Consider the following 23,296-nt stretch of genomic DNA (forward strand, 5'->3'; position numbering starts at 1 on the left):
GGTCCAGGAAGAAACCATAAGTAGCAAAAAGTAATTGTCATCCACATATTTATCCTTGAAGATATTTTTTGCACCAAAACGTACAGACGACATTTATTTTGGGCCAAAAATATGAAATAGCCCATTTGGTCAGTTTTTTACTATAAGGTTTAGGTTTGTTTTTTTTTCCTGCACCCCCACAATTTTATAAATTCTGAAATTGGCTTTGACCTTTTTATTTGAAAAAGTGCATCGTGGTTACCGGAAATAGGGATCTGGTAGTGTGCTACGGATTCATCAATCCAGAATTGAATTAATTTTTTTTTTCGGATGAAGGGTGTTTTGGAAGCAATTTTTGCATAAATTATTTATTTTCGGATTGTTGAATCCAGAAGCCTAATTCTGTTATGGATTGGTGGATCTGGAATGTTTTTTTTTGGAATTATGGATTTCTGAATCCGGAATGCATATTCCTGTGATTGGTGGATCTGGAATGCTTTTTTTGAATGATGGATTTTTAAATGTGAAATGCATGTTTTGAATTATGGATTGGTGGGTTCGAAATTTTACCAAAAGTGCCAATCCAAATTTTTTCCAAATTCCATAATCCATAATGCAAAAAAATAAATACAGTTCAAGTGTATTTTAGGGTTTTTAAAAAATAATAGAGACAGGTTGATCTTTATATAACATTGTGGGGGTAAAGGATGAAAAATATAGGGGTGTAGGAAGAAATTTTCTAAGGTTTACTATTATGGTCATATCGACGTGTTTTTCTTAACTTTTTAAACTGTATCCTTTATTTTAAACAAACTAATGATCAACAAACTCTTAATTTCCTTTTAATTCTTAAAGAAATGAGTTATTAATTGATTAGTCTATCTTAATCCATAATTCTAATAAATACAATATTTTTCTCACATTTTATTTTCTTACAATTTCTTTCTGCACCATATGAACATGAATGTAATTTGTCAATGAAATGACGAAAATATCAATATAAAATGATGAAAATAACCTTAAATAAAAGGGAGTGCGGATAAAACATACTTTTCAGATTTCTTTTTCATAATACATTTTTGGATTTAAATTTCTGAAATACATTTTTGATTTAGCAATTATATTATTTTATAACTTCTAAAGCTATCCAAGGTTAACTTTAAAGTATGTATTATCAGTTTTAGAATTTGGCTTATATGTCTTCTGTTCTTATCGGATTGGATTAGATGTCTTCTGTTCTTATCGGATTGGATGTGGTGCCTTTCAAGGTGTGTGTTTTGAGTTGATGACGAAGATCAATTGAGGATTGTCAAGCTTTATCACCAAAAGTCGAGTGGTGATCCACCTGTAGAAAACTCTTTAATACTCAAGTCAGTACAAATAAATTGATATCAAAATAATGAGTGAATATCAAGTATTAAATGAATGAAAGGTCTCTCTAAAAAGTTTGTATTTATAAATATAAGAGTCTCTTATATATCATTATAACCGTATAAATAGGATGCCAAATTATATATATATATATATATTTTAAGTAGTTATGATCATTTATTCTAAATCTACAAGTGATTAATAGTAAATAATATTACTAGTCCTACTTTTACGAAAATAAATAATAAGAGTTTGGTTTCTTTGGACCGGGATATATTCATGATATTATCTCGATATCACTACCCATATTTCTTGGCTCGGATAGTATATTCCTTTTCTCACATCTTATTATTTAGTTTTAGGGTTCCTTAAATTTAAAATATTTCCTTTTTTTATCCATAAATTGTTTCTATTATGGAAAGTTGATTTTGTGGACAATAGATAAGTGAAATAACAATGGCAACAGCTTACAAAAGTAAAAAGGATGAATTAGTGTTCAAATGTTATTTATTAATTAATCTATTAAAACACAATTGAATAGACTAAATTACCTAATTTAATATATTAAACTTAGTTTAATCCATTAAATTGCTACTTGATGTTTATCAAAATTCACAAAAAAACATTTAACAAAAAAATTGATTTATCATAGATCAATGCCTAGAAGTTTGAATTCTCCTTCTCTTATTAAGGAAAACAGATTTACGAGAAAAAATCATAGTGGAAAAGTGCAAATAAGGTGATGTTGTTTTAAATCCTTGTTTTACATTAAGGTACTTCTTGATATAAGGGATTATGTGAAGGAGTTTTGCGTGCTCCATAAGTTTCTTGTTACATTAAGTACTTCTTGATATTGATATTAGGGATTAAAATAATTCTTGTTATTTTTCGTAATTTGTGTGTACGTGTTTGTGAACGTTTGAAAGTCTAGTAGAAGCAAGATCTTTTTTATTAGGAATCTGCATGAGTGGAAAATTGAAATTTATCTTGAAACTTTGATAAAAAAAAATAATTCTAATTGATGTTTTAAAATTTAAAATAATTTATTGATTTTACAATCTCATTACTTTCAATCTTGTAAAAAGAAAAAAGTTACCTTGCTAAGAAAAATAATTTATTTAACAAAAAAAATTCCTTAAATTTTTTGAAAAATTTAAGGTGATTTATTTATCCTGTTGAACCAACTTATATCATGGAGTATGAATCATTCAAAGCCATATTGATTCAATAAAAATGTTGTCATTTTCTCCCAACAACAAGTAATCTTGCTAATTATTAAATAAAAATTAATTTTAAAAATAAAAATAATTAATCAATATATTGATAAAATTAAATATTATTTTAAAACTTAAAAACAATATATTAATTAATTATTTTTGTCTCTCAAATTAATTATTATTTCATGATTTTTTAATAATATTGTGTCAATTAAAATGTAAGTTGAATTAAGACCTACGACTTGATTTAAGGAAACCATGAAATTAAATTATTTTTATTAAACAATTAAAATAATTATATTATTTTTATTTTTAATTAAACATCGTTGTTATATTATTTTTATTAAATAATTGAAATATTTGTTTAGATTAAATTATTAATTTTGGAAGAGGAGTAATAGTATAAAAAGAGGACGGTTAAAGAAGCAATGTTTCTAATTGGAATTTTTCCTTTCGTTTTCTTTATGTATTACTTTTTCCTACTTAATTATTTTTGTTTAAATTTTTTCTCAGTTTCTGATCTTGTGATGATATGAACACCTATGCATGCTTTATACATCTATCCCCTTTTAATGAGTTATTAGCCTTTTTAGGCTCGTTTATGTAGTTAAGTTTTTTTAACTTTGTTTGTAAGTTTTTTTTTTATAAATCCTTAGGATATTGGACGAACTTCGTCATAAGTCCTCCAAGAAGAGAAAAATAAAAAAAATTAAATTAAATTAAATTCTCTATAATAAGAATTAGCTTATGCATATTTTTTTTTAAAAAATAGAGAATCTATACATGAGTACACAAATTAGTTATTGGATAATTTAATATTAAGTTAATGAAAAACTAATTTCATTTTTCATTTTTTATTTTTCTCGTCCAGAAGAAACTTATGGATAAACTTAATAAACTCTAAATCAAACCATAACTTTTAGGTAACACATTTTTAAACATACCTTACTACTTATACTTAAAAAAAGGTATGTAATAGGTACATAAGCTAGTGATACCTTAGTTGATGCCAATATTCTAGTCCTTGAGTTGTATTGATGATGCTATAGTCGATAATATCAAACTTTTTTGTTATAAAGCATATCAAACTTTAATAAAGACATGCTTGATAACGCTCTAATCAAAATTAATTAAGATCAAGTTGAGAACGTCTTGATCGAAGTATGATGGAGATCAAGCTCAAGAGGACATGGAGGCCAATCAACAAGATCAAGACGAGGTGGAGGCACAAATAGAAGACACCCATGGAGGTCAAAGTCCACCTCAAAGGATTACAAGAAGCATGTTCAAAGCTTTGGGAGCTAGAAGACATTTATTTTCTCTTTTTGTAATTTCTTTAGTTGAAGGTGCTTAGAGGGAAACATTAGAAACCTCTTTTGTTTTAGCATCTTGTAGGCTTTAGTTAGGAGCTTTGGGGGGGTGTATTAGTAGATAGGTGTAGAAGTAGAATAGGAGGTGCCAAAGTGAAGGAAAGGATCACACCTTCCTCATGCATAGAATAGGCGCCGGTTCTAGAATGATTTGGGAGGGAATTTTGAATTGTTTTAGCTTGCATTTTCAGCACCTTAAGCTATAAATAGAGGTGCTCTCTTTGTAAAATTCAGATTGGAATTAATCTAAGAAAACTCTACTCAAATTTTGAGTGACCTTTGGAGAGCTTTTGGAGCCTTCTTCTCTAGTCTTATCTTGATGGATCATTGGAGTCCTCAAGTGGCGGCATCACTCTCATCTAGGAGCATTCCACACTTCTAGTGGCGAGATCATCCAACATTCTTCCATCTTCATGAGCACTCTTTTCTCCTTCCTTTCTTCTCTTTCAATTACTCTTGTTGTCTTGTGTTCTTGAGCATTTTTTGGTTCGGTTTTTCTGTTTTCCAACACCTTTTGTTTCTGTTCTTGCCTTTTAATTTCTATGCTGTTCGGTTCCTTTTAATTTCTCCTCTTTTGTTCGGTTCAATTTGACTAAAATTGGTTCATCCAATGAGTTTGGGATTTGGTACTAGTTTTTGGTGAGTTCTTGTCTTAGAACCATGATCCAACTCTAAGAAAAGTGCCTCTATAATGTCCAACTCAAGGTGATTCCTAAGAAGGTCAAGAACCTTTCTTTATATGGCTAGTGGAATCACATCAGAAGTTGAGTCAAGAATGTTCATCCAAAGTTGATCACACAATGTCTTAACTATTATCTTAATCATATAATTTATTGGGATGAAAGTTGGTTTAAATCCAACAAAATATCTTGTTCAAATTCAATTAATTAATTTAGATTTAAAAAAATATGGATTGAATTTAAAATAGAACTATAAAAAAGGTGTGTTAAATATGAGGATTTTCATATGACAATTCTCTAAAATTGTTATTATATATATGATAATAGAATTGTCATTTTTGCAAAAAAAATGTCATTTTTAACAACCACTTGTTTTACATCATACTATTGAAAGTTATGACATTTTGAACACCACTTTTTAAGAAGTTGCTATTTATACTAAACTAAAATGTATTGTGATGCTTTTTTATTTTCCAAATCCATTCTTCTTGTCATGTTTCTTGTTTCTAAATACAAGCAAAATAAAGGCAACATTTAATAGAATATATAGTAGAGAAAAGTAGACACAAATTTAGACTAGTTCACCCTACCGCTTGGGTTACATTGAGTCCCCTTAAGCAAATTGCTTAAGAGCTTTCACTAATAGATTTTTAATACATCTTCATTACAAGTATTCTATATCTTTCCTGGTACAACAAGTTTTAACACCTCTTAAGGAACAAGTATTCTACACCTCTTTAGGTCCATTGAGTTTTAACACCTATCAAGGAACGAGTATTCTACACCTCTCCAAGTATACCAGTCTTAATCTCTCTCATATATTGAGACCTCTCAAAGAATTGAGAAAATCACTTTAGACACAGAGAACAATCTAAGCTCATGGGATATACTTTACTTGTGTAAAGGATTTAAAAAGGTTTAGCTCACAACCCAAATTACTAGACACTCCATGAAGAAGATAAAATATGTACAAAACAAAACTCTCACACAAAACTTGTATTTCTCTTGAAATATTTTCAGCGTTCTTGTGTGTATTGTTCTTTGTTCGTTAGGTCTTTATATAGTACTCAAAATATGTACACTCGAAGCTTGTATGTGAAAACTCTTTAAGATTGCACAAATCTTGTGTCATATTTCATCTTTTTGCCATTAGACGCTTGAATAAGAAACTTCTGATATGATATTCCTATGCATATTTAAGTGCTGAAAATATTTTCTAGAATTATTTTGAATATAAGAATCAATAATAATCATTTAAAAGACATGAGTATCACTAAATCATAATCTGTTAATTTTCAAAATTATGTAAACCTTATATTCTAGAATTTCTATTGTAAATATATTTTCAAAATATTTATAAGTTTGTATAAGATTTAAAAGTTGAGAAATACTCAGACTTTCTCAATTCAAAAAATATTTAAGACACTAATTTAATATACCTTTGTTTTTAAAAAATTTCCTAGTTAAATAGGATTTATATGAAATTTTTTTAATCTTTTCTCAATCTTAATCTTTAAGGCATATAAGTACTCAAAACACTTTGTAATCATCATAAAAAGTATATTTCATTAAAAAATCATTAAAACAATCAAGATTCACAGTTTTTGAGATGCTCTATTTTACGTTTCAGAATACGAAAACCTTCTCTATTAAGTTAATCAACATGTTATGAATAAAACTATGATTTATATATATGAATTAATAACATTAAAACAAATTTTGAAAACATTTAAGAATCATTAGACAACAATTCTACAAAATGAGCATTGAGTTTAGAAACTCCCTAACGCTACAAACTATCTATCGTAAAAATGAAGATTTGATCGTCCAGTACGAAGACAATGACTAGAGAGTTAATATGTTCATGGTGACATTATTTCCTGACTCGTCTTATCTTTTAGGATCATCTAACATGTTAAACATTAAGAGATCATCTGTCGAGACCTTCTAGTTCCTCTTTCTACTATTAAACCATTTATCGCTTTTACTTAAGTGAGATTGTGTGTTAGATTGATATTATAGACCATCTATCATTTAACCCTTGATTGTTTTACATAAGTGAGATTTGTTATATCCTTTAACAATTCTTATAGTATTTGTTATAATCAAAACTCATAGACTCTCTTATTATAAAACCGTCTAATGAATGTTAGATCGTCTAGTAGCGACTAAAGGAAAATTATTATTGCAAAATTCAGGAACTACATATAATATTTACCTAAATAAACTAATTGATGTCATATTTGGTAGAAACAATTTAAATCGGGTTACAAAATTTTCATTGGAACTTGTCCCAACACTTGTTTTTAGCACTCAAGCATAAGACTAACTGGTGTCAACTTTGGTTCATCAAATACAAATAATATAAGGAAACATAAAGTTATAAAAATGAAACATGAACTTGCAACTCTTAAGAGTCAAATGTAGACACTTCTTTCTTTCATTGCGTTTAAACACAACACTCATAAAATGTTGGTTCTTATAGTTGCTCTCTTAATTAAGTTTTGCCTATGTAGTGGTAATCTAAGATAATTTTAATTTCATTTCATTTTAGGTATCAGATCTTACAAGTGTCATCATTAACTAACTTAAGAGGATCATTAGAAGCAAGCAATGAAAAAAAAAAGTTTTACTAGTTTTTTTTTTAATGTAGTTGCGTTTGAATGTTTGAGATTTTAATATTAACATAACAATATTTGAATGCATGAGAATTATATTTCTTTACATAAAACAATTTATATCAATTAAGTAAATTTGCATTTATTTTATATGTTATCTTTTATTTGTTTATGTACTTTATTCAAATTATTCAAATAATTATGTGAACTTGAAATTGTCAGATTCAATAAAATATTGTAAAATATTTCTATACAATAAAAAAAAATATACAACGTGCAATTTTAAATTAAAAAACTATATTATAAACATTATGAAAGTTGAATGTATCAATTTTTTCGATAAATTTATTTTAAAGTAACATAAAAATGTTAATATTAGTTATTTTTATATTTTACCTAGTCATTTGTATTTTATTGGTGATAATTATGACCTTTTAAAATTGGAATTACGTACATATAAAAGCCGTGAGTTTATACAATGTATCTAATGGCATGTAAATCAACTTATAACTGTTGATTGGATTATACTATTTTTCTTACTTTGTGAAAGTAAGATCGATAATGGTACGAGTTTTATAATGAATTATTTTACTGAGAGAGTATGTCTAGTACTTAGCATAAAATTTAATATAATATAATTACTAAAAATTTCCAAACGATATTTTCTTTTCAAGACATTTTATGATTATTAGGGGAAAAAGCTTCAATATTTTTTTTTTCTGTACGCAATGATTTTGTGTGTGTGTATGGATGATGTAATATTAGATATGGGTTCTAGTTGCGTATAAGAAAGTATAAGCCAAACAGAAATTAAATAATAAGAAGAAAGGACCAGATGAGTATTTTATATTAAAATTTAATAGATAAAATCATATTTTAAATACTCATATTATTGACTCACTCAACCATTTTTTTTCTTCTACAACTTTAAATTTGGTATTAAATAGAAACTTAAATCTAATTGCTAATAATATTAATAGTTATTGAAAATGAAAAAAATTAACCCTAAAAAGTTCATTTATATTAAAATACGAGTTAATTATGATAATCATACACTTCTAAATGAGACAGTTTGTGTTGGAATTAATACTAGAGATACGAAGAAAGAAAAACATAGTGAGAAAATAATAAACATAATAAATGACATTGATCGAATAAGTGTAGTGTGATGGAAAGAAGACGTGGGAGAAAAAAAAAATTAAATGAAAGAAAATGAATGTTTATAACTTTTCTTAAAATATACTAAATATATATTATGTATTTATCTTTTAAATAAGAAAATATAAATTTTAAAATAAGAGGAAAAAAAATACAATTTAAGTATTTCAGATAAAGGAGAATATAGTTTAAACATGTTTTAAGTCAGTGTTGCATCCTTAATCAATTTCTAAGTGTTGATTCGACTTTGACTAAAAATATTCTCAAGGAGTCCATGTTCATGCGGCAGAACGCATAATTTTTATATTCCTCTTAAAATTGATGACTCAAGGAAAATTCTGCACACTGATATAATTGCGAAGACATATTATACACAGATGTTCTATCCTTAATTAACTGCATGTATTGAAGGTACACACGTGACACTGTTCAAACACTGAAAAAAAGGAAGAAAATTTGAGTAATGCAGAAATTTTGATACCAACCCCGAATCCTGATCTGAAGCAAATGGAGAGTGAAGAGAAAGAAGGCAATGGTGGAATGTCCTAAGACTGAAGGTGTTTGACAGTGACACTAGAAATAAGAAGGGCCAGCATTCCTTTGACAAGACTTTCATGTGTATTATTATTGACCCTTTTAAGCTTTGAATTTTAAAACGAATGAATGTTCTACATATGTTGGCTTGGTGATTATTAAATATGAGAAAAAGATAGAGGCAGTTTAAAGTAGCATTAAGTAGAGAGAATCTGTGTGGTGAGTACCCCAACCAATGCATGAGTTGGCCAACCTGAATGGTAGTGGGATGGTGGGTTCTGGGTTTTGGTGCAGTGATGCAGAATGAGTATTGTGAAGTTAGGTTGGCGGTGAGAGGACAACGGAGCGAATTCTAAGCCTCAAAATACGGGTCAAACAAGAATAGATGGTGCCATTCCCTTAGACTCTAAGCATTCCTTTTACGTAATTTAATACCACCACTCCAAATACACTCTTCTCTTCTCTCCTTTCCCTCTCTTTCACCACCCACTTTGATAGAACATTTCTCAAAATCCTACCACCCCCCCAAAAAAAAAGTAATAGTCATTGCCTTATTGCTAAATCTAATTATGTTCTCATTCCAGCAAATGAAGATTTATATATTGATTTCTACTAATCTCTGCGTAATCTATAACTTAGGTTCCTTTCTATGGTAAAGTGCAATATTATTTACTGCTATGTGGACCATAAGTGGCTCTTTCATCTCACATGATTATCTCAAGTTAAATGATTCTAGACTTTACATCAAATTTATGGTGTTGAAAGGTGAGTTTTTGGTTTCTTTGTATTAAGTTAAGGTGTCCTTCAAGGGAAAATGCATATATGTCATTTGGGTGAAGGACAAATTTAGTTAAGCAGTTAACCGTCTCAGTCATCCACAAGGAATTAAAATGCGAAATTATAATGTTAGATTCTTAAATGAGAAAATGATTTTCCCATATGGAAGCTCGGGTGAAATGTCCTATATCATCATCAAATTATCAATCACACAATTGACAAAAGTCATTTTCTTCTCAAGATTATCAACTTATCTTGAAAGGTGTCCAATCTTTTTCCTTATTGCAGTGACATAAGATTAATTCAGGAGGAATCATTTTCAGCCGAGTTAAAAGTTTGGAAGCAATTTCATAATCATGAAATTAAGGAACGAACAAGTGTGGGTTTCTAATAAATCTGATGATGGTTGCTGCATAAGTGTTTCCTTTAAAGATTGCCCTTACTTTTTTCATGCTGAATGTGGTTTCCGTGAGGGCTATATACTTTTTTGTCAACCATTTTCCCAACTTAATAAGCAGCAAATAAAAGAAGAAACTGAAGGTTTTCGACTTACAAAGAACTAGCTATAGAATAAACAAAAGATCAGTTGAAAATTATATGTTTATCTTTAGTATAAATCTTTTTAATAAGAATATATCAAGAGGTGTAGTTGTTGAGGACTACTATAATGGGGTGAGTGATGATATATATATATATACACACACACTGCACTGTCATGTTAAGGGTCAGCTTGCGGTTTCTACACGGTGATTGGATGTAATGTATGACAATAATACAGTTTTTCTTCAAAAGAAGACCAACTATAAAGCATATTCCGATCTCAATGAGGGCAATTTTGAATTTGACTAAGATACGAGCATTTTAAATTGTGGAAGTGCAACTCGGGTTTAATGTTTGTTTAATGTCTAATCACTTGTGTAAACAATCTGTATATGGAGTCATTTTTTCCCCAGTCAATAAGATGATATTAACACAAACATACTCAAATTATAGATAATATTAATTATATGTGAGCTTAAAAAGAATGCCACTTTGGTGGACCTGCACTCAATAAGAAGCAAGAACCACATGCATGGCGGCAATTGAATCAGAAAGTTGATTAAGAAAGTCAAACACATTTAAGAACTCACACGTGAGCAAGCACTCAATGAGCTGGCATTTGTACAACATAAACAGTATATTCTCCTCTCTCTTTTCCTCTCCATGATACCATTTTTTTCTTCTTCTTTTGTCCTCAGTCCTCAACTTTCTTAAAAGTAACCTATAATTCCTGAAATCATCGTTCATAAACCAAGAGAGGTTTAAAACATTAGCAACAAACAAAACAAAGCTTCTTCTTCCATATACTTCCTCATCCTTCTTTTTATTTCTCTCTATTAAAATAACTCTTGTTTGTTTTTTCTTTTAAATTAAAATATAGCTGGACTTGTCCTTTTGCATACCTTGCCTTTTAAGCACACTCATTTTCTACCTCTATTTTCCTTTCTTCTTCACTTTCTGAACTCTCTAGCCCGAACCTCTCTCTATATTCTCTTCCTAGGTGAATCCTACTTCATAATCAGAGGGCATGCCTGAATGTCCAGAGAAAGGTAAGACGCATAAATCCCTTTTCTATCTCTGAACTCTTAGTTATCTTCTTATACAGTGCTTTATATGATTCTTTTTAATATTTTGCTGCCCAGCAGCTAGCTTGAAACTTCTTTAATCATGCAAAATATTATTTTCCCAATAACATACGACTCTCAATTTTCTAAATTCACATGGTGATCATCAAAGTTCAAATAAGCATGCCATACATATCCCTTGAAAGAAAAACGATATTTGGTAATTACTTAGTTGTGAAATGAGGTTTGCTAAGTGTATGCTTCTGCTGTAGGGAGAGATTTGATGAGATAGGGAAGAAGATCAAGAGGGAAGGAGATGTTTCTTCTCAAATGGGAAGAAGACATATGTTAGGCCCTCCTGGAACCCTAAATACCATCACCCCTTGTGCGGCATGTAAGTTATTGAGAAGAAGATGTGCCCAAGAATGTCCCTTTTCTCCATATTTCTCTCCCCATGAGCCTCAAAAGTTTGCTTCCGTCCACAAAGTTTTTGGTGCCAGCAACGTCTCAAAGATGCTCATGGTAAATATATGCATACACACTGACATAAATAACATTACTGGCTAAATAATTATCTAATTAATAGTATGATATATGTATATATGTATGTATTACACTGCTGTAGATTTTAATCATATTACAATGTGTTATAGGAAGTACCAGAGTGTCAGAGAGCTGATGCAGCAAATAGTCTAGTTTATGAGGCCAATGTGAGGCTTAGAGACCCTGTGTATGGATGCATGGGTGCAATTTCTGCTTTGCAACAACAAGTTCAATCCTTACAAGCTGAACTTAGTGTAGTGAGGGCTGAAATACTTAAATACAAACTCAGGGAAGCTCACATGATACCCTCCTCTCATCATGTTGCAATGCTTCCTTCAGCTGGGGCTGTTTCAATCGCTGCTCCACCTCCACCACCTCCTCCACCACCACCACTTCCACCTCCTTCTATTCCTCAAACTTCTTCCTCTTCTTCCATGTACATCCACCAGACTGATCCCACCACTTACACCACAATTTCAAGTGATAATATCTCCTATTTTGGTTAAACTTTGCAGCCTAATAAAAACCATTATTCCATTTATTTCTCTCTTATATGATGCATCAAGGTGGAATAAAGTAAGTCAAGAAAAAGGAGAGTATTGATACTGAATGTTGTTATGACCCGGCTGTACGCTTTTTTTCCCCTTTTTATTATCTTAATCCATATGATTTATATGCCCAAAATTTCCCCTTGATTATAAATGGCTGGTTAAACTTTCATTTCTTCTACACCTTCCTAAGCCAATTAAAGCTACTACCATATTACAAATTAATTGCTCTTTGTTACTGCGATTAACTGTTTTTCTTCCCCACCCTACAACCGACGTAGACACAATGCCAACTTGATATATACTTATGCCAATTTTCCCTTCATTATTTAATGAAGCAAAGGACAATAAAGGGGAAGAAAACATGGTTTACATTGCATTGATGATATTTCAGTTTGGTTTGGGAAACATTGCAATACTGTTGGTAGAATTAATTTTGCACGTGATGACTGTGGTTCGTGACTTTAACCTTTCTTAGACATATTAGTCTGTGCCACTGTGTATCTGAGTTTGCTGTCTGAAGTTGCGGGAGACAAAAGGTATGCTTGTGATCTTCACCATGTTGAGTCAGACTTAACTTCTGAGAAACTTGGTTTATATATATATGGAAATTGGGAAGCATAATTTTACGTCAAGTTATCTATCATTTGTATTATACAGTCAAAACTATATTATATTAATTACTGTCCCTTGTAGCAGTCGCATATATATTGCTAGTTAGCTTCAGAATTGAGTTTACTCATATGTAGATATTATTTTTTTTCTCTCTTTCATTTCCTTTTACCTTGGATGGTTGATAGAGGAAAATTCTAAAGATTTCAACCTATATCAAATTAAGCGAACTTTATATATCATGATACACACACATAGGAGAACAAAATGGATAAACGAGGATTTTAATGTCAGATTCATAACACTGGAATACAATCAATTGCACACGCCGACATATTCTAGATTTTCTTTCATTATGATGGAATTGATTTATTTTATAATTAGCACTGGAATAAAGGGACAGAATATTGATCCCAGAGAATCAACATATATTAAATACACATTTAGTTTAGAAAACGATTCTTAATTTTCATTTCATAATTTGCATTAAGACTTCATAAAAAAATGGTTAATATATTTAAAAAAAATAAAAAAATAGGTGAAATTAAGGTAGATATTGGTTACGTATTTGTTGGATGGTCATACTCCGTTGCCAGCTATTTTATTTGTAAAGAGTTGAGTTTCCTTGGCGTGAGGTTTTCATATAGTAGAAAAGGGAGACAAAGGGAAACTCTTAGTCGTATAAGCAAGAAATATGAAGAAAAAGACTACCACTTTCTTTTTCTGCATTTTTTTATCAGCAAAACCACTCATGTTCATATTATTGCTTTTGAAACTCATTTCAAACTTAGAACCCTAATAATATCTATATATAATATAATATATATAGAGATGTGACATGTATTGGTCCCATGTCATGATTGCTTCAACTCGTGGCATCTTCCTTGTGTTGGCATAGCCCAATCATAGTACTTGTATTAATTTGAAACAGTTCCTCCTTTTACCATTTCGAAACCTTAATTAAGCTGATTTTTGGCCTAATTCAAATTAATGATTACTAGCTGGGTTGATCCTGCATCATTTTTTTCTGTGTTCTCGAATTCATAATCGATGCATGTGTGGGAGAGGGGATTCCAAGATTAAGCTATTCAGTAAACATGCATGCATACTTGGATCTCACTCAACTTCTGCTATTGCCAACATCATATCTTCACTAATAATATTTTTATTTTTATTTTTATTTTATCAGTGCTGATTGGGTCACCTCATTTTTCACTCACTATATATAACCTTCATCTTCATCTTAACTTTTCTTTTTAAACAAAAGAAATTTAAACAACTATTTAAATTCCGGATCATTACGATAAAACTCTCATCATCGTTAAAATAGCGTATAAACAAAATATGGTATGTAGTATGTGTAAGGAGTAAGGAGGGTGAGGAAACTACGTCTCATATCTTTTGTACGTGCAAAGTGGCTTGATTTATATGGTCTAAGTATTACGAGTAGGTGAAACATGCATCTGTTGTACATTAGGAGTCGAAGATGTTTTTCTCTCACAGTTTAGGTTGATTGAGGAAAGTGTAGTTGTTAATCAGATTTGGTTGTGTGTGTGGATAACATTTATAAGAGAATTGTGGAAGCATAGAAATAAGAAGATCTTCAGGAACAGACGCATAGATCACTTGAAGATTTTCTCGATGATATAGTTGAAAGTTTGGTCGTGGGTGACATCTAAAGTATGCTTAACATGTTTTTCTTACTCAGATTGGTGTCTTGAACCTTTAATTTATATGAGATCCATCAAAAAATAAAAAGGTTAGTGCAGTGGCAAGGAATAGTAATTTTTCTTATAGAGAATGTTACCGATTTGTTTTCTCTACTCCTCTGCATAAAGTTTGAGGTATCCCTAAAATACATCTATTATTTATTTATTTTGCCAAAAAAAATCATTATTTTTCCTTTTTATATACCATGAGAGGAGAGAAGTAAGAATTGAACCTAAAACTTCACCAATTTCATCTTACTCTCATCACTAAACTAATTTAATGAATTACAACACTCTAAAATAATAATAATAATAATAATAATAATAAATAAGTTTTCTCACATATCTAGTTTACTTTTGTTACGGAAAACTCTGAAAATGATCAATCTAGATAATAGGTTATTTTCTTAAAAAAAATGTTTTTTTGACCATGATGGGGTTATTTTTTTTTGTTTTTACCAAAATGGAGCCGTTTAAAAAAATTACAAATTTAGGCAAGTCGTGCCAATTCGGCACGACTTCATATGCAGAAATCGTTCCAATTAGGCACGACTTCTGCCATGTCATACTGAAGTCGTGCCAAGTTGGCACGACTTCTGCCCCGTCATATTGAAGTCGTGCCAACTTGGGACAACTTCTGCCTTATCATACAGAAGTCGTGCCAAGTTGACACGACTTCTGCCACATCATATATTTTTTTTAATTTTATTGTTTATATATTGGATAGTAAGTTATGTAATGTTAAAAATTAATTTGATACATAATTTTCTAAGAGTCGTGTCTAATTGGGACGACTTCTGCATATAAAGTCGTCTCAATTAGGCACGACTTGCCTAAATTTGTAATTTTTTTTAAACGGACACCATTTTGGTAAAAACCAAAAAAAAAAACCATCATGGTCAAAAAAACCTAATAAAATCTATTAATATAACCAAATTTAATTATAGTTTTGATCGAGTTATTAAATTATATATATATATATATATATAACATTCATTAAAAAAATAGAAAATACAAAAAAGTATTATTTTAAACAAAAAAAAATAGGCTGGGTTGATATTAAATTAAATATGTTTCTATTTATTCCTGAGAGAGGTTAGTTTAACATTTACCTGTGTTACTAATTCAATATGCTATATATTTACTTTAATCTTACTCAGTATTTAACCCGACTAAATATGTTTTCACTTAATTTTTAAAATTCAAATGTAATTTTAATTTAAAATAAATAATTTTGATTATAGTCTCTAAATAAAACTTTGTTTTTAGTCTTTGAAAATTGAAAATAGTTATTTTTTTTATGTTTAATATATGTTATACTCAATAATTAGTAACTTGAGTATTGAATAAAAGATTAAATAATAATCATAATACATTAGTGTTTATGATAGAAGAATGATATTTTTATAATTTTTTAAAAGAAATTTTAAATTTTAGAAAGGTGATAATGTTAAGAAGTGGATTTTAAGTCTAATTCAATCTCATAAAACCGGCTCATGAGGTTTGCACCCACTTATATATAATGAAATGTCATCATCTCTAGTCGATGTGAGATCTCATTACACCTCCTCATGCCGAGGCTACTAACTCGTGCATGAAAATATATGTTATGGGTGATCCGATAGCGGGTGGTCTGATAAGTCCAACAAACACTGGTTAGGATAGGCTCGAAATGACTCTGATACCATGTTAAGAAGTGGACTTTAAGCCTAGTTCAACCTCATAAAACCGACTTATAAGGTGAGATTTGCACCCACTTATGTATAATGAAATGTCATAATCTCTAGTCCAACAGATAATAAAACAAATACTTTATAGCCACTACATTTAAAGTCCACCTATTTTATAAATCCCAAAAGTATAAGTTTTAAAGTTAGACAGATAAAAATAAAATAATTATAAGAATCGAAATTAAAATTAAAATTCAAAATAATTTATAGAAATTAAGAATATATTTAAATATTTATATACTAATTAACTTGTATCAGTCTGAAGTATGATCGATGGATTCTATATTTATGTAATACTATATATTATTTTGTTTATATATATATATAATATATAATATAGTTTTTTATCCACATCTCACCTACACTCTAATTGTCGCTTCCATTTCCATCAATTGTTAGATATACCTTATCGAAGGAAAGAAATTAATTTAAAGATAGTTATTTTTTAAACCACTCAAACCACGAATATATAATGTAAAATTGTAATGCATCTAACAAGGATTGGTTAATGTAACATTAGACAGATTTTTATAATGTAAATGGTTAGAAGAAATCTAAAGTTTTTCTCGCGAAAATGATGCTGCTATCATAAAAATATTCAATTCAAACAGTAAATTATACCTTTAAAAATAAATATTTGACATCAATCATGTAGAGTATAATTACTATATTCAATATTCGGAATATAATATTTAACTTTGGTTCGGCCAGAAAAGTTTATGATTTTTATGAAATTTATATGCATTGAATTTAAATTATTTTTATTTTAAATTTAATTTTTAAAATAAGATAATTAAAGTTTATTAAATTTTAATTTTTTATATAACATTTTAATTACCACTAAATATAGACATTATTTTCGAACAACACTAGTGATGTTGATTGAATATTGATAAAAAATCATCATAGCTTTTTACCAAAAATGTGACTTGAGAAATAGCATCATCCATATTTTATGAGAAAAACTGTGTAAAAAAAAAAATAGTCTAATAATATGATAAATATTCACTACAAGAAAATTATTAAATAAAAAATAATTTAAAAGATAAAAAATAATTAGTTATTATATTGACTAAATTAGAAACCATTTTAGAGACTAAATAAAAATTTGTTTTCTAAATTAGTTTGTATTATTGTTATATAGTTTCTAAATTGGTATCGAATTACCAAGGTTTTAACTACCAATTTTTTAGACGTGAGTTGTTCGAAACTGGAAAACCTTGAAAAATCTGATTTTGGGAGCGTTATTCCACAAATTTCATAAATTATTTTGCATTATCATTTTTGGGAAGAACAAACTTAATATTATTTGTTATCCTCATTACCATAAACATCACACTAACTCTATTTGACATATTTCAAGCCCTATAATGAACTTTCTCTTTAATATTGCTAGCATCAATAATAACAACATGTTTCCAATTTGGAAAATTCAATCCATTAAAGACTGGAACAGACTTAACATACAAATGTAAAGACACATGAACAAATACTTCAATTAACACATATTTAACATTAATACTTTGAGTCATAAACTAAACTTACAATACAAATTCAGATAACAAACAAACATTTTATGCATATTAATGTTCTCCTTTGGATGATACATTAATACACAAAACATAATGATGCTAATATCACTTGTTATATTTTAATATACAAATAAAACTAATAACATATACTCGCTACCAACAATCATATCCATCAATTATAAGAACAACTAATCAACCTTTGGTGATCCACAAATGCCTTATAATAATGAATTTCAATTTATCCATAATATAAATAATTTAACATCCATTCTATAGGTAATTGAATTAAAATTCATCAGTAATTTGAAATTAAATAACACATAAAGATTCAATCACTTTGGTGATTAACAAATCTATCATACACATAATTTCAAAAACAATATCATTAGTTGAAATAAAATTCATCACTAATTTGGAATTCAATAAAACATTAAGATTTGATCACTTTGGTGATTACAAATCTTTCATACAGATAATTCCATAAATAATATCATTAATTCAAATAAAATTCATCGTAATTTGGAATTAAATAAAACATAAAGATTGATCACTTTGGTGATTACAAATCTATCATACAGCTACTACTTCTAGAAATAATATTATTAAGTGAAATAAAATTCATCATTAATTTGAAATTAAAAAAAACATAAATATTTGATCACTTTAGTGATTACAAATCTATCATACAGCTACTTCCAAAAATAATATCATTAAGTGAAATAAAATTCATCAGTAATTTGGAATTAAATAAAACATAAAAATTTGATCACTTTGGTGATTACAAATCTATCATATGAATAATTCCAGAAATAATAGTATTCATAAAAAATATATTTATGCCCTTACTTTTATTTATCATAATCTATTCATCTTGCATTTAAAATAAAACAAGAATTCATGATTTATGATGCAGTGGAAGACTTGAAATTTTTCATTATTTTAATTTGAAATCAATTCATAATGCAATAGAAATAAAAAGATAAATTAAACCTTACAATTTATCTTTTATGATACATTGGAAGACTTGAGATTTCATTATTTTAATTTGAAATCAATTCGTATTGGAGCATAAATGAACAGATAAATTAAACCATCAAAATTATCCTCAAAAGATATTATTTTCTTTACAATATTTATAATTTTAAAAAGAAGGTTTATAAAATTGGGAAAAACATCATTTATGGAGAATCATAAATTTGAGCAACCATGCTCTGATACTACATGTAAAATCAAAGCATACAGTAATAAATAATAATGTATATAATCATCTTAAGGATCTTACAAATTATGATTCTCATATTCCATGCATTCATTTTACCTTGATCTATGAGAGTCCCTTTATGAGCAGTTTCTTTAATTTTCTTTTCTCAATCTATCTCTTGACAATTTTGTTCTTGTCACACTCTTTATTGATAGCAAAGAGTGAGACAACCTCATTTGCATACACAGAACCCTATTTCTATTTTTTCCCAATCTCCATCAAATTATTTTTTCATTAAATAATATATATATATATATATAATTTCTCACATTAATCAATGTGTCTTTTATTTTATTAAATTATATTCAAGTCCAAAACCCAACATGAATCACATTATAAAATTAATTTACATAATTTTTAACACAAACATGTTAAAAGTCTAGAGATAATGACAAAAACAAGATAAAAGAGAGAAAAATTGAAAAAAAAACAGTAAAAGAGAGAATCGTGATATTTGTAAGTTTGTCATTTGCAAAAGGTTAATAAAAAGATTATAGTTAAAATCAATATAATTTTTTCAATACATATAGATATATATTAGGTGAAAACTGAACATTTTATACAGGCAACCATAGATGGGTGTCTTTGATTTATTGGTTCTAAGACCCTCACTTTTCAATGAGGACTGCTTTTTTTATTGCCACCTCCAAAAATTTTAAAATTCTCAAAATTACTCTTTAGTACAAAATAAAAATAGAAACAATGTTTTACATTATGAATTATGTAATTTAGAAGTAAAAAACTATCACTTATAAATTACGTAATCTGGAAGTAAAAAATTACAACTATCGAATTACATAATCTGAAACCTATTTAACAACTCTCAATACCGAATTACGTAATTCAGAACTTATATAACAAAAATAAACCTACCGGATTATGTAATATGAAAGTAAAAAATTATCACTTTCAGATTACATAATCTGGAACTTATTTAAGAAAATAGGTTCTAGATTACGTAATTTATAAGTGATAATTTTTTACTTTTGAATTACGTAAATTTTCTTACGGAAGTGTTAATTTTTTACTTCTGAATTACGTTATCTGCAGTATAAAACATTACTTCTATTTTTATCTTTTTACTGAAGAATAATTTTGGAAATTTAAAAATTTATGGAGGTGGGTGAAGAAGTGATGAAGGTGCAGGAAGAAACAGACTTCAATGAGTTCCTTTCTTTAGGCCCGTTTTGTAGTGGGCCACTTCTTGAACCAAAATAGTACAAAAGCGCTAGAATGATTAATTGCTAAAATTGAAAATTCAACAATGCACCAAATTAAAGCGAATTATTAGAATTTTGGCACGAAAGAAAAAGAAAAACTGTAAAAGTTCCAAATTCATAAGCTTGAAAAGGTGCATACACGTAATTTAAAAACAAGAAGAAAACTGAATTCTGATGGAATGTTATAAAGAGGAAATCAAAAGCAAACTTGTACATGAAACCAATCTCCGTTCTTGAGCCCTGGTAAGGCTTTTTTTCTCCTACAACCTAGTAAGGGAAAAGTAAAAAGAAAGAAAAATAAAGGGAAGTAGAAAGCATTAAAGTACACACTGAATCCAAAATAGAACCTAAAGATGTTTTAGCAACTTATTACACACATATCTCAAGCACAAGTAAATTGGTTGCGTGTGTGTAGTAGTAGTACCCTTAATATTTAAACTTAGTTAATCCTTCTGCAATTCTTTCTTACTTCTCCTTTGGAGCCAGTGAGGGGAGTAATGTCTCCCATCTTGATCATGGCGGTGACGAAATCAGAGGAAAAGGAGCTTGGGTTGGTGCTGTAGCCACGCACAATGGAGTCAGTGGAGCCACCATTGAAGAGTTGCTGGTCAGAGTGGAGAAGACCCTTCTTCTGAACCAGGTTCTTGAAGTAGTAGTTGTCAAATGAGGTTGGAGTCTGAAGATCAAGGGGTGCCAGATTGTTGTCACCTGACCCTGATGTTCTGGGGCAGCTCGATTGCCTAGTCCTGGCAAATGAGGTATCTATGTTGCTCTCATTGTAGATGCGGGCTCTGAAACTTGTGCACCTTGATTGTCCAATTGTGTGACCACCTAATCAAGATGTGACTCATAATTAGTTAAGACAAGAATTTTTACTATATGATTGAAATGTAATGTAATTAATTAGCCAATTATGTGGTTTATGTTTGTACCCGACAAGGCTACCATGTCCTTGGTGGAAAGTCCTACAGCACTGAACTTTGAGATGAGTTGGTTAAGGTTTGAAGTGGGTGGAGGAATGGCACTGTTAGCAGCAGATTGGCTAGCAGTCCTAGCATCTCTTCTTCCAAGTTTAACATCCCAAGTAGGTCCTCCAAGCTAATGTCACCAAAATCAACAGTATATTAATTCAGATATGTGTAGTCAATGAGTTAGTTTAATTTGATTTATTTGGTCTTTGACCACTTACGATTCCAACAGAGTCTCTAGCAGCAATGGCAAGGATATCCGCACAGGAGACAACTCCTGGACACACTTTCTCCACGGCTGATTTGATGCTGTCAATGACTTCATATCCACGAGCAGAATTCCTGTTGGGATTTGCGTTCTTCTCTCCGGTGAAGCTTGATGTGTCATCCAATAGAATTGAACCATCACATCCCTGCATGTTTACTCATTAATACGCAAGAGGGTACCATGATTATACTCTAACATAGAAACAAAAGCTATATAAAATGAGTTAGTGCATTATCAGTGCATCAGTTAACACACCAAAAATAGTTGTATGGGACAAAGTTAGTGTGAGATGATGTGTAAATGTTTGCAAGATGTGTTGTTTCAAACAGAGTTACTTGATGCATGCATAAGGTAGAAGAAGAAGCGGTGCATTGAAATTACATTGACAAAGCAATCGTGGAAGAACAAGCGGAGGAGAGAAGCACCGATGCGGGTCTCCTTTGATATGGCAGATTGCATTGAGGATTTCACAGTGGAGAGGAGTTTTGGACAAGAAGTGTAGTAGAAGTTGGTAGAAAGTTGTGCATTGGCACACCCCAATACGAGGAGAAACAGAACGAAACTAATAGTTAATCTAGAAGAAAACGAAGCCATATTTGATGAAACACACTAAGTGAGGTAAAGTGTTTGTATGTGTGAGGGTGTGGTTTATTGGTTAATGGGAGTTCTGTATTTATAATGGGTGTGGATTGAATGTGTCTCAAGGCAATTTGTCTCGGCAGGTAGCCTAACCTAACACGTAGAAAAATGGAGAAGTCCTCTGTGCATGGGAAATTGGCGATGTGGAACTAATTCAAAAACTCACTTATGAATTTTGATTATAAGGGTTTAGAATAGTGATGAGAGATTCGACTCTAATGAATTCAAAGATAACCAAGTGAAAAGCCGCGTCATTGCGCTGCTTTGTCAAAGTGTTACAATTGTTTGGTAAACTGTTTTCCTCTACAGGGGCCCCATCATATAACGCTTTGATGTGAGACATCTTTTATGCTTTTAATCCAAGGAACACGACTAAGCCAAGGCAAATTTGACTCATTGATTTATAAATTAAATATACCTGTTAAATATATTTTTAGTCCATCAAAGAAAAATAGATGAAGTTGTATATTTTAGTAATGCTTAATTGACTGTGGTTCAGAATATTTGTTTGGTAAGGTTACCTTTTGCAACTTCACTCAACCAAAATGAGAATAATAATCTTGATGGGTTATGCATAGTATCTATTTTTGGTTCACATAAACAAAAGAAAGAATGTGTATCAATAACTGTTCAATTAAATTATGATCTCTCTGCTGGTCTAACGCGGGTTTTACCTACTTTGTGTGAAGGCACAGTCATAGGAGAAAACTTGTAAAGTTTTTATGGGTCAATTTTCAGCCTTTGCTGGCTGAATGTTCCCTACAGCAATCATATAAAGCGTTCAAGGGAAGTAAAAAAAAGTAAGAAACTTCTTCGCATGTCTGATTTCGGTAAGATTAGGTCAGAAGCTTTACTTAACTGTACATATAACCCCACGGTATAATAATAATGCTGCTGCCTACATATATCACCTTAATCTTTGAAAAATCTAGTAGTGTAACTATCACTTCACTATATA

General features: G+C 29.7%; 2 protein-coding genes across 2 annotated transcripts; one reads left to right on the forward strand and one right to left on the reverse strand.

The window, feature by feature from the left end:
* The first annotated feature begins 10,962 nt into the window (after positions 1 to 10,962).
* LOC137822707 (LOB domain-containing protein 15) lies at positions 10,963 to 13,034 on the forward strand. The gene is made up of 3 exons (XM_068627653.1): positions 10,963 to 11,293; positions 11,581 to 11,830; positions 11,962 to 13,034. Exons 1-3 carry the CDS (start codon positions 11,280 to 11,282, stop codon positions 12,355 to 12,357), a joined length of 660 nt encoding a protein of 219 aa, XP_068483754.1. The 5' UTR covers positions 10,963 to 11,279; the 3' UTR covers positions 12,358 to 13,034.
* A 7,574-nt stretch (positions 13,035 to 20,608) lies between these two features.
* Positions 20,609 to 22,607, reverse strand: LOC137821961 (peroxidase P7-like). The gene is made up of 4 exons (XM_068626784.1): positions 22,081 to 22,607; positions 21,653 to 21,844; positions 21,396 to 21,561; positions 20,609 to 21,294 (listed from the first exon to the last, which is right to left on the reverse strand). The coding sequence occupies exons 1-4, from the start codon at positions 22,291 to 22,293 to the stop codon at positions 20,903 to 20,905; spliced, it is 963 nt and encodes a 320-aa protein (XP_068482885.1). The 5' UTR covers positions 22,294 to 22,607; the 3' UTR covers positions 20,609 to 20,902.
* Between the last annotated feature and the right edge of the window lie 689 nt (positions 22,608 to 23,296).

This window comes from Phaseolus vulgaris, chromosome 9, assembly GCF_000499845.2.
Source record: "Phaseolus vulgaris cultivar G19833 chromosome 9, P. vulgaris v2.0, whole genome shotgun sequence".
NCBI lineage: Eukaryota > Viridiplantae > Streptophyta > Magnoliopsida > Fabales > Fabaceae > Phaseolus > Phaseolus vulgaris.